The 12566-nt window shown below is 51.5% G+C and overlaps 1 protein-coding gene across 1 annotated transcript; it reads left to right on the forward strand.

Moving 5' to 3' along the window:
• Positions 1-7077: 7077 nt before the first annotated feature.
• On the forward strand, positions 7078-9873 carry SLITRK3 (SLIT and NTRK like family member 3; the record flags this gene model as incomplete). Its single annotated transcript, XM_084291845.1, has 1 exon — positions 7078-9873. One exon carries the CDS (start codon positions 7078-7080, stop codon positions 9871-9873), a length of 2796 nt encoding a protein of 931 aa, XP_084147971.1.
• Positions 9874-12566: the final 2693 nt, after the last annotated feature.

Here is a 12566-nt window from a genome sequence, read left to right on the forward strand (position 1 = left end):
ATATATAAAAAGCTTAAAAAATACACAGCACATTGGCACAAAGGTGGATGTGGGCTGCAGAATGACCTGTCTGAAGCATGGAAGAGCTGAAGAAGCTCCCACCCCGCACTGGAGCAGAGCTCATAACTCTGTAGTTCAGACGGGAAGAGATCGCCCTTGGGGAATTATTCTACCTTTGATCCACACACGAAATCCTGGCTGCTGTCAAAAGAAGTTGTGCATGCCTAACCACGGCTGTAGATCATTCTAATAAAGGCCAAAGAGAAGCTCATATATAAATGGAGTGCGAAGTTTTTTGACACTGGCTATAATAAATATCAGCACATTTAGAAAAAAATGTGGGCTTACGTGTCTGAGGTGGGAAAATAGCTATAGCTGTGCCTGATTTAGTGGAAAGAAATATTTAAGGCCATTGAATCATTAGATAAAAACTGATCTTGAAATGTCAGGATTTGGTGAGGATAACAGAACTGTCAATTTTGTCCATGAAAATCTCCCTTTTATTTTGCCTACTTTTCTCTTTTATTTTTAATAACAATCCATTAAAAATACTGCACTCATGATTTGCTGGTATTTGCTGTTCTATTTTAATGCTATCCATTAGTTCTTTCATCCTTTCTTTTTAATATTTACTCATATCATCAAACACTGGGCAAAATTTCTCCGCTGAAAAAAATCCCAAGAGTAAAAACCAATTACATATAACTTGTTACTGAGGGCATGGCTGGGGTTTCTGTACAACTTCAGTGTCCTTCTCTTGAGTTTAAAGTAGCTGAGGAGTTTCACATCAGAAGTACAATGTGATGATTTAATCTGATGCATTGTTATTTCTTAACTTCATATATAAAAATACTATGATGTATGCCTCACTTAGAGTGGTTGTGGCCTGGGAAAAATTACATAGGATAATATATAGATGGTAATGAGGTGACTAATTGTAAAAAATGTGGCCAGGAGCATCAGTTCAACATAAGAAGCTCTCCAGCCTGAAAGATTCCAGCTGGAAAAGCCCAGTTTAAAATTCTTACATCTCCTCCATTTCATGTGCATTCACAAATGCTTATGCAGCTCAAATAATCTGTCCTGGTAATTTATGTCTGGCATGTCAAATACCAGGACTGCACACCGAAAAGAAAGCCAGCTGAGCAGCCAGTCCCAGGCTGGAGGTGACTCAGGGTCCTCAGCAGCTCCCCTTGGAGCTGAGAGGACTGAGCCTTGGCCAAATGTGCTCCTAAACAGGCAGCAGCCCCTTCATGCTGACTGGAGGGCACAGGACCAAGCTCTGTGTCAAACTCAGGTCCTCTGGGCATGAGCCTCTATTGTTGGTTTGGTAGGATGAGAGGTTGTAATTCTCTCCAAAAAAAAATGGGATTCTATCATGCAGATTTCAACAGAAATGTTCTCTTCCAAGCCAGGGCTGTAGGTAAATTCCAACGGTAATTTTGTTTCCCTTTCGGTTTGATAAATGAACTAAGTAGTAGAGAGGGAAAAGAAGAAGCTAAGCCTCATGAACTGTTTCACTGACTGGTATGCAGAGAAGACCTTCTGCTTGGATTTTCCTCTATCAACTTTTTGAAAGACACTAAAGTTGCTCAGTTTAAGCAATGTATAATATAGAAAAACAAGAACTTTTGAAAGGTTCTTTAAAAAGAAAGAAAAAAGAGAAAGAAAGAAAGAAAGAAAGAAAGAAAGAAAGAAAGAAAGAAAGAAAGAAAGAAAGAAAGAAAGAAAGAAAGAAAGAAAGAAAGAAAGAAAGAAAGAAAGAAAGAAAAGAGGGAAGATCTCAATTTTAAATACATTTATCTTGACACACTAGACAAATGGAGTCTCATGAGGACACAAGGGGGATCTCCAGACCAGGGAAGGAATTTTAAGGCTTTGCCAGGCTTGAACACCAGGCAGATGAGTGGTGTTATCTGAAGTCTGTCCCTTCAGTCTCTGCAGCCACGAACATTTCCACCCAGGACCACTCTCTGCACATTTTCCCCAACCCATCTGACTTTCCGGCCTTCCCTCCTGGCTCAAGGATGCAATGTAGGTCCCCAGAGGCAGGGGCTGCCTCTGCACCATGGGAAGCTCCCTGCAGCCAAGGGTCAGCCCTCCCAGAACACCCTACTTGCTGAAACAAGTGCATGGGGCTTGGATTAAGCAGCACAGCAGCCTGCTGGTGTCTCGCAGCTCTGCTCCTGGGCCCAGGCTCCCACGCATCCCCCTGCCCAGGGGATTTGAAGCCCAGTCATGGCTATGCAGGCTTCTCTGGGCCCCTAGGCAGAACCACAGCCAGAGCCCAGTCACTGCCTGTCCCTAAATCCTCACAGCACTCAGATCCAGAACCTCTAAACTGCTCCCTGGCTTTAGCAAAATATAGAGAGCCAGAAAGCAGCTCCCATCTATAATAATTACAATAGAGTTTCCCTCGTCCTTGCACTATTTATTGCTTTCGCCCTTACCATAGATTGCTCGAGACAGAAGAGGCTATTAAAGATCAGAATATTTCTTTCTGGACGGGCTGAGCTTTGGTAGAAAACTCCCTCCTTCTCTCAAACATTGCCACTTCTATTAGAAAAGGAATGAGTTGGTTTACACTGCGGATTGAATGAAGCATTAAATGACTGCGTTACAATGACTGCAGTGGGGGGAATGGTCGCCTCCAGTGGAAATGTAATGCTGTAATGATACGTTCGTAAAGGCACAATAATTGTTCAAGTATCCTTGTCTAATTTGTCACAAAAAGTTGTCCGGGGTTTTTCTCTCCCTTATTTTATTTATTTATTTATTTTGCAAGCCGTCAGGAGGAAAAGGTACATTCAGTAATCACAACGAAGGCTGGGAAGAGGCAAACAGGAGGGCACCTGCCAGCCCTTCACCTGGCTGACACGCATCTCCCCTGACTCCACGGCTCCAGGATGGGTTTTGGCAAGGAAATAGCTCGCTTGCCAATACTAATTATTATTATTAATAACCGAGTGACGTCCCAGTCTCGGTTGCATCAGCCCGCCGTACCCTGAGCCGGAGCTGCTGCCAATCTGCCGAGCCTGCTCCCAGCAGCTGGTGGCAGCAAAAAGAGCCGAGGCTGCGAGCTGCTTTGGGGCGGGGGGCGGCCAGGGCGATTGCTGACTTTGGGCTGGGGGGGGACACACCGGGAGACACGGGATTTTCAGGCCGAGCAGTGCCGGGAAGGGCCAGCACCTCTGGACGAGCTCCCAGCTCCTGCTCCTCCCTCCGCACACCCGCAGGGAGCATCGCAGTGCCGGGAGGGGGGGGGGGGGGGAGGATGCCCCTCCTGCGGCCCCGAGGGTGTCCCGGGGGGGTTAAGGGGAGCTGCTCACATGCGGAGACAGCCGGGCACAAGGCGGGGGTACATCCCCTCAGCATCCGCCGGTTTGCATGCACGGGGCCAGCCCTCGCAGCCCCCCCGGCGCCCCCCCGTCCTCCCATCGCCGGCCCAGCGGCGAAACTTGCAGGCAGCATCCCCGACGTGGGGGGAGGACGAGCCCCTTTCGGTGGCATTTTGGGAAAGTTGCGGGGTAGCGGCAGCGCAAGGTCCCCAAACACGGCGAGGAGCAAAGGGGCGTGCTGGAAGGGGGGGGGGACAGGTCGTCTCTCACGGCTCTGAGTTACTGCTGGAGCCCCCCTGCGAGCTCGGCACAAGCCCAAGCCGCTACGATTTGCCCTTTCTCCCTTTCCGCCTCCCCCCCCCCCCCCCCCCCCCCCATTTTATTCCAAAGGGGGTGCCAGGTGCGTGCCGCCCGCCTCGGCGGGGGGATGATGCTGCGCTTTAATTAGGAGGGTGCGGAGCGCCCATGTTGCACCGCTGAAGGAGAGCTCGGGAGCCTGCGGAGCATGGGGCCCGGCCGCGGAGGTAGCGCCCCTGCCCGCGGAGAGAGCCAGGAGGAGGCGGCGGCCCCCCCGGGCGCTTTCCCGGGCCCCGGCAGCTTCGCCCGTCAACTTTGTGCTGCCGAGCAGCGGTTGCAGTTAAGTCTCCTCCCGGCCGAGCTACCCCGGAAAAAGGGGATTTGGGGTTGGGGGGGAACCGGAGCCTGCCCGAGGATGGGGATGCGCGGCTGCGGACGGCCGCGGAGGCAACGCGGGGCTGCGACCCTGCCCTGCCCGCAGGTGGGATGCCGGGGGTGCGCCCCTGGGAGGGGGGGTCCTCGCTTTCCAACTTTCAGCCGCGGGGAAACCCGCGCAAGCTGCGCGCCCCTCCGCGCATTCTCCGCGGACCGCTCCCCCCCAACCTCCCCGCAGCCCCGTTACCTTCCTGCGGCTCCCCCGCGGAGGGGGGGAGATGCCGGCCGGCAGCGCTGCCCTCCGCGGGCGCGGCTGCCCTCCGCCTCCGCGCAAACTCCGCGGCGGCGGAGGGAGGATGCGAAAGGCGCCGGGTGTCCTCCCCGAGGCTTTGGGGCTTTGCCTCCTGGCCGGGAGGGAGGAGGAGGCTGCTTGATCCCGGAGAGGTTGCGAGGCTCGGGCGAGGCTCGGCACCGGCACGGCCCGGAGGGGGCGCGGTGCGGGGAGCCGGGAACCCGGGACCCAGGGACCCCGGGACACCCGGACCCGCTGCTGCAAGGCTGCAAGGCTGGAGCTTGCAGTCAGGGCATCTCTGATTCCCTCCAGAGTTGGATTTTTTTTTTGTTAGAAGAGGTGGTGGGGGAGGGATGCGAATTGTGACCCATCCCGGCGGCTTTTTCCTCTCTGCTTCTTCTTGCCTTTTTTTTTTTTTTTTCCTCCCCCATCTGCTCGTTTCCCACTTCCCTTCCTCTCCGCCAACCAACCCCCTCCTTCCCTCTCTAAAAAAAAAAAAAAAAAAAAAATTAAATAAAAAAGGCAGGGAAAAAAAAATGTATAGTCAGGGCTTCCCAAATGCGCGCCCCCGACCTGGTGCCAAGCGCGCCCCCTTCATTTGTTCCCCTTCTTGAAGCTCATTTTCATGACGTGGAAAAGCCTGATCCAGGGCAACAACAGCACCACACACACACACACACAGGGAGCAGGAGAGAAGCCCGAGATCCTCCGCCGCGCCCCAGCCCTCCCGCTCCGCGCTGCCGGTGCCCGGAGAAGGCGGCGGCGGCGGCGCTGGAGCCTGCAGCAGCCCCTCTCCTCCCTCCTCCATTGAGTGTGCCAAACAGCAGCTCTGCATCCTAAAGAAGATCATTGAGGGGCTCATTGCATTCCCAGCACGTCTCAGCCTTGCTTCTTTTTTTTTTTTTTTTTTTTTTTTTTTTTTTTTCCCTTTTGCCTCAGCTTCAGCAGGAGTAGAGAGAGAGGGAGAGAGACGGAGAGGGAGAGACAGAGAGAAACCAGCAATCTTTAAACTCGAGCTTTTTTCCCCCTTCCCCCTTTCTTTTTTTTCCTTTTTTTTTTTTTTTTTTTTTTTTTTGGAACGATGTGCTAAAATCTCTCCTGCAAACCGGTAAGTACAAGCTTTCTGGATCCTTTTGTTTCCACGTAGGGTCAAAGACACCCCCTCTCCCCAAAAGAAGATATAATAACCCTCTTTATTTATTTTTTTTTTATTACAGCCCTTGCAGAAGAGAAAGAACTTAAGTGGCTAATATTTTGCAAAGGAGACAGAGAGACTGATACTGCAATATAGCTCTCATCTCTCTCCCTTCTTCCCAATTAGATGCTGGCTTTAATTGCAGGGGGTATTTCTCTTTTCATGCTTTCAACCATCTCTTTCCCACAGGGGAGGGTTTCATTCGCAAGTTGATCCTAAGGATTTCTTTTCGTTTCGCATTTCTCTCCCCTAAACGCATCTTTCTGCTCTTAAGTTTGTGGATGGGGGTCAAAATTTTCCAGTTCTTACGCGTGGAAGGGAAAAAGGACCTTTTCTGTTGAGAGATTAAGACCGAAAGCAATGATCGCTCCGAATAATTCTAATGGGCATTTCAGTGATTCAAGGAAGGCTGCATCACCACCGTTATTATTACCATCCTTAGCATTTCTCTATGCCCATACATTTGAAATATCTGGTGAAAGGAAGGGTGAAACCATATGTTGAAGGAGCTGCATCTCATTAGTACAGTATTATTTTCATCTGATTGGAGAAGAACCATGTCTTCATTCGGAAACGTATATAGTAGGATAGATAATTTATCGTCTGGTAAGTGTCAAGGCATTTTTTCTTCCACTTTCAGCTTTTTAACTGGGTCTCCTGCTTGGTCCTGGGGGCGCAGAATACCCTAATCCAAGGCAGGCTGAGCGTTTCAATCCTAGGTGCCTCTTTAGCTGTCACTTCCCTTTAGATCTGCTGATCGCATGGGCATGTGCTTTAGAAAGATTAATCATCTCTAAATGCTTTAATCAGCTAAAATGACTAATATGTGGTATGTATTTATCTGATAATATACCCATTGCATTAATTCATCTGTGTGTTTGAAAGGGGAATGTTTTCTTTTAAATTAGGATTGTTAACCATTTACTGTTTTAAAGACGTTGTGGTGGCTTCTGAAGGGAACTGTTTTCTCAGGGACATTAGCAAACCTTGCACATTCCTTTGAACTTACATATGGAATAATATTGAGCTGGCAGGGAGAGAGATTCAAGGACTGAAATTCAATAACTTTGGGAGTTTGCATGTATAAAAGATGTAGTGTGACACTGGAGAAATCTGCCCACTGCTACGAGATTTTCCCCCTGTAGTTGACATAGGCTACGACGGCAATAAAGCCAAAACTGCAAACAAGTATGAAATACACGCAGTTCTGAACACTGGTCCTATGGCGGAAAACACGCAAAGACGCAACACGTTCTGCCTGTGTGCTCCTATCGTTGTATGGTCTGCATGTGCTGTCCTCTTTATAGGTGGCATTTACCAAAAGGGGGGGCGGAGGGAGATGAGGGAGGCTGATATCGCGTGATTAAACCTTTTAACATCTCTTAAGTATAAATCAGGGCAAGGCTCACACACCCAACAGCTCTAGAGTTTGTTGTGAACGTCTACCCAACAATTGCTGAACTTTCCAGGAGTCTAACACAAGTCTAGCAGGTAGGGGCTTGGTAAAAGGAGTGGGGCAGGAGAGAAATACTGAAAATCTGCATTTTTTTTTCCCATTGCAGTTTTGTAAACATCAACAAATGATGAAACCTTCCTCGGCAGAGACGCTTCATAAAGGAAGGATGTTGTGGATAATTCTTCTAAGCACAATTGCTCTAGCATGGACTACACCAATTCCCTTGATAGAGGACTCGGAGGAACTTGATGAGCCCTGCTTTGATCCATGTTACTGTGAAGTGAAGGAGAGCATTTTCCATATACATTGCGACAACAAAGGATTTATAAATATTAGTCAGATAACAGAGTCATGGTCGAGACCTTTTAAACTTTATCTGCAGCGGAATTCCATGAGGAAATTGTACACCAACAGTTTTCTTCATTTGAACAATGCTGTGTCTATTAACCTTGGAAACAATGCACTGCAGGACATTCAGACGGGGGCTTTTAATGGGCTCCGAGTTCTGAAGAGGTTGTATTTGCACGAAAACAAATTGGACATTTTCAGAAACGACACTTTCCTGGGTTTGGAAAGTCTGGAATATCTGCAGGCAGATTACAATGTCATTAAGCGGATTGAAAGTGGGGCATTTCGAAACCTAAGTAAATTGAGGGTCCTTATCCTAAATGACAATCTGATCCCCATGCTTCCCACCAACCTATTTAAGTCTGTGTCCTTAACCCACTTGGACTTGCGTGGGAACAGGTTAAAAGTCCTTTCGTACCGCGGGATGTTGGACCATATTGGCAGGAGCCTGATGGAGATTCAGCTGGAGGAGAACCCGTGGAACTGTACGTGTGAGATCGTGCAGCTGAAGAGCTGGCTGGAGCGCATTCCCTACACTGCCCTGGTGGGGGACATCACCTGCGAGACCCCCTTCCACTTCCATGGGAAGGACCTGCGGGAAATCAAAAGAAGTAAGCTCTGCCCCATGCTGTCCGACTCCGAGGTGGAAGCCAGCCTGGGCATCCCTCAGCTGTCGTCCAGCAAGGAGAACGCGTGGCCTACGAAGCCGTCCTCCATGCTGTCCTCCTTCCATTTTACTGCTTCCTCAGTTGAGTACAAAACATCCAACAAACAGCCCAAGCCCACCAAGCAGCCCAGGGCACCCCGGCCTCCCCCAACCCCCCGCGGCCTGTACCCCGGGCCTAACCAGCCACCCGTGGCTGCCTACCAGACCAGGCCCCCGATCCCTATCATCTGCCCCACCGGCTGCTCCTGCAGTTTGCACATCAATGACCTGGGCCTGACGGTCAACTGCAAGGAGCGAGGGTTTCACAACATCTCTGAGCTCCTGCCCAGGCCCCTGAATGCCAAGAAGCTGTACCTGAGCGGGAATTTGATCCAGAAAATCTACCGCTCCGATTTCTGGAATTTTTCCTCTTTGGATCTCTTGCACTTGGGGAACAACCGCATCTCCTACGTGCAGGATGGGGCCTTTATCAACCTGCCCAATCTCAAGAGCCTCTACCTGAACGGCAATGACATCGAGCGGCTCACCCCGGGCATGTTCCGGGGCCTGCAGAGTTTGCATTACCTGTACTTCGAGTACAACCTGATCAGGGAAATCCAGCCGGCGGCCTTCAGCCTCATGCCCAACCTGAAGCTGCTCTTCCTCAATGACAACCTGCTCCGCACCTTGCCCACCGACGCCTTCGCCGGCACTTCGCTGGCCCGCCTCAACCTGCGCAACAACCACTTCTTGGCGCTGCCGGTGGCCGGGGTGCTGGAGCACCTGCACGCCATCGTGCAGATCGACCTGAAGCTCAACCCCTGGGACTGCACCTGCGACCTGGTGCCCCTCAAGCAGTGGCTGGAGGCGCTCAGCTCGGTCAGCGTGGTGGGCGACGTGCTGTGCGCCAGCCCCGAGCGCTTGGCTCGCCGCGACCTGCGCTCCCTAGAGCTGGGGGCGCTCTGCCCCGCCGCTCTGCGCCCCCCCGCCGCTGCCGCCGCTGCCGCTGCCTCGCCCCCGGCCGCCGCCGCCCCCCCGCCGCCCTCCGCCACCGGCGCGGCTGCCTATGAGCTGCCGCCGCCCGCCGCCGCCGTGCCGCTCTCCGTGCTCATCCTCAGCCTGCTGGTCCTCTTCTTCTCGGCCGTGCTGCTGGCCGCCGGGCTCTTCGCCTTCGTGCTGAGGCGGCGCCGGAGGAAGCGGCCGTTCCGCGGGCCCCGGGCGGAGGCGGCGGAGCTGGGCGGCCCGGGGGGCTTCCAGGAGGGCGGCGGCGGGGAGCGCTCCCCGGAGAAGGCGCCCCCGGCGGGCCACGTCTACGACTACATCCCGCACCCGGTGACCCAGATGTGCAACAACCCCATCTACAAGCCGCGGGAGGAGGACGAGGAGGACGAGGCGGCGGCGGGGGGCGGCGGGGGGGAAGCGGCCGAGCTGCTGCGGGGCGCCGGAGAGCGCTTCGCCGCCGCGCCCCCCGGCCCGGAGCCGAGCACCAACTACCGCACCTTGCTGGAGAAGGAGCAGGAGTGGAGCCTGGCCGTGTCCAGCTCGCAGCTGAACACCATCGTGGCCGCCCACCCGCAGCATCCCGCGGGCGGAGGGCTGGCGGCGGGCGCCGGGGGACCGGGGGCGGCGGCGGCGGCGGGAGGAGCCCCCCGGGACCGCGACCGCCCGCCCCCCTGCGCCGTGGGCTTCGTGGACTGCCTGTACGGCACCGTGCCCAAGCTGAAGGAACTGCACGTGCACCCCCCTGGCATGCAATACCCGGACCTCCAGCAGGACGCCAGGCTCAAAGAAACCCTTCTCTTCGCGGCCGGCAAGGGCTTCTCAGAGCACCAAACCCCCACAAGCGAATACCTCGAATTAAGGGCCAAACTCCAAACCAAGCCGGATTACCTCGAAGTCCTGGAGAAGACCACGTACCGGTTCTGACCGCCGCCCCGCCGCCCGCCCGGCACCGCCGCATGCGAGGAGAGGCTCCAGCTGTGCGCTCTGCCTGCCAGCTGTGCGCGCTGCGGGCAGGGCCGGCCTCAGAGCAGTAATCGACGAAGTGCCTTCGCAGACTTTTGCCAGCAGATGTTAATCAATCATTATTTTTTATACTGAAACTGAGACTTTGACTGTGCCATGTCTAAGGTATATTATTATTATTATTATTATTATCGGGGATCTTTGTATTGATCCTGATTAAGTAAATTCCATGTGTGTCTTTCTTTTTTTTTTTTTCATTTTATTTTTTTATTTTTATTTTTTATTTTTTTCCGTTGCAGTAAACTTCCTCTATATTTTCCCTTGGAGGGGAGGGGAGGGAAGATGGCATTTTGTGGCTTGCTTTCTTCTTGCCCATCATGGCACAGATTCTGTACATTTATTTAAAAAAAAAAAATGCAAAGAAGCAAACGAGAGAGGTTTGCTGCATGCCTGGAAACTGCAAGAGGGAAGGGAGGGGAGGGTCTTGCTCGAATGTCTCACTCTTGTCTCTCTCCCTCCCTCGCACGCACACGCACCCACCCGCACCCCCGCCACCCCGCGGCAGCCCGGCCTCTCCGCGCAGTGCCCGCTGCTGCGCAGGGAATCCCAGGCGCCGGGGGAAGCCACCCGGAGCCGAGCAGCCCAAAGGATGTAACCACGTGGCGCACACACCTAGGGGATGCTCAGTGACACTTCATCATGACGCCATGGTTTTTTGGAGGACATCCGCACTTTCCTAAATAAAAGCAACATGCAAATATACAGGAAAAAAATGATAAAAAAAAAAAAGCTACTGGGCACCTGTCACTAACAGCTTTGTAGGAAGCACTTTTAATGTTTTCTCGCATACACACATACATGCACACACACACGCACACACACGAGAGGTACAACAATGTGCATATATTTATTCTGTAATTTCAAGTGAATATAAATTGTAAAGGTAATGTTTAATCATTGTACAGTGATGCGTCTGGTATAGCTTTCCTAATAAAAAGTTTTGAAAAAACATGCATATATATATATATATATCCACATATATATATATATAGGAATACAAAGCTTGAACCTTAAACGTCAGCTTCCCCCTACTGAGATTTCCTTCTCCCACCTTAACCTTGAAAGCTATTTTATTAATAACAGTTCGATGCACTGTGATGTTAACAGAAAAAAAAACAAACAACCTGTACAGCTTCTCTTGCCAAGATACCACCTGAGACTTTTACAAATCCGATTTGCAATCCGTATTCCCACGCCGCACTGTATTTTCGGCAGTTCCCTTGCATCTCAAAATAGTGCCCTCTCGCAGGGGCACTGCTGGGGCTCCTTCTAAATGTGAAGCGAGCAGTCAAAGGGGGATGGGAGCGGGCATTAAAGCGCTTTTTAATTTTGGAAAAAAATAGGTGAAGGTCTCTGGGAAAGGATGCCTAAAGCTCCATCCACCTCCCCGCGGCCGGGGGTCTGTCTGCCCCGGCGCAGCCGTTTGTTTGCTCCGCGCTGGAACCGGAGTGTGACCAAAAGAAAGGGAGGGAAGGTCCCGGTGGTATCTTGGCCTCGGTCCCCGGGGCCGGCCGGGCGGCAGCGGCGGCTCCGCTCCTCATCCTCCGCCAGGTGGCGCCGCAGCCCCAGCGCTGCCCGCCCGGCCCCGGCTCCGCCGAGCGCAGCCCCCGGGGCCCTAAACCGGAGCCCCCGGGGGCCTTACACCGGGACCGGGGGGACTGCGGGGGGGGGGGGACAGCCCACTGCCGGCATCCTCTGTCTCTGAGAACTGTCCTGAAGGTCTTCAGATATAGAGTTTTATAGCGAAATATCGAATATATATCTATAGGTATCGTTTGTCTTAATGGAGCAGCAGGAATGATAATTTATCCATAATAATAAATAATTTATATTTGTAATTTTTTTCACCCCCCATCTGCGTTAAAAAGCTTTCCCCCTTAGGGCATTTTTTCTGGTTGCTGTTGAGGGGACTAGGTTCTGCCACCTGCTTGGCGCGGGGCAGAAGTGAGTAGTGTCACATCACACCCAGCTGTCCCTCCGGTCTGGTGGGAACAGCTTTGTCCCACCCAGCACAACGCATTTACTGGAGATAAAACCATGAATGCTTGTTTTCACCCCAATTGTCCCCTTTATAGCTTCATCAAGTATGCTTATTGCAGGCTTTTTGGTCTATCTGTCTTGGAGAGGCAGCTGGGTGTGACAGTAGTGTCCCAAGCCCTGGGAGTAGCTGTATGTGCTTTGGAGAGGCAGCTCCAAATGTCTGTAAATCTATCATTGGCTCCATGGCTTTGCTAAAGAAATGTTATACATTTGAAGTTCTCAGATTCCTCTACTGAGCTGATATTGTTTTATTATTGCTGCAATTCAGCTCTAGTCTGTTGGGCATGGGGTTCTCTTTTCTTTCTTTCTTTCTTTTTCTTTTTTTTTTTTTTAATTTATTTTTATTTATTTTTATTTCTTTGTTGTTGTTACCATTGTTTTGATTTTGTGTGTATGTAGTTGTTTTTTATTTTTTTATTTTTTTTCTTTTTGATTTTTTTTTAAGGGAGAGTGGAAGAGCATGGTCCTATTAAAAATAAACATCAAAGTGCAAAGGCCAGATCTTTCTTATGATAATCATTATAATATGATAATCAGAATTGCATTGATAAGCG

The sequence above is a fragment of the Netta rufina genome (assembly GCF_964035555.1).
Source record: "Netta rufina genome assembly, chromosome: 9".
Taxonomy (NCBI): Eukaryota; Metazoa; Chordata; class Aves; order Anseriformes; family Anatidae; genus Netta; species Netta rufina.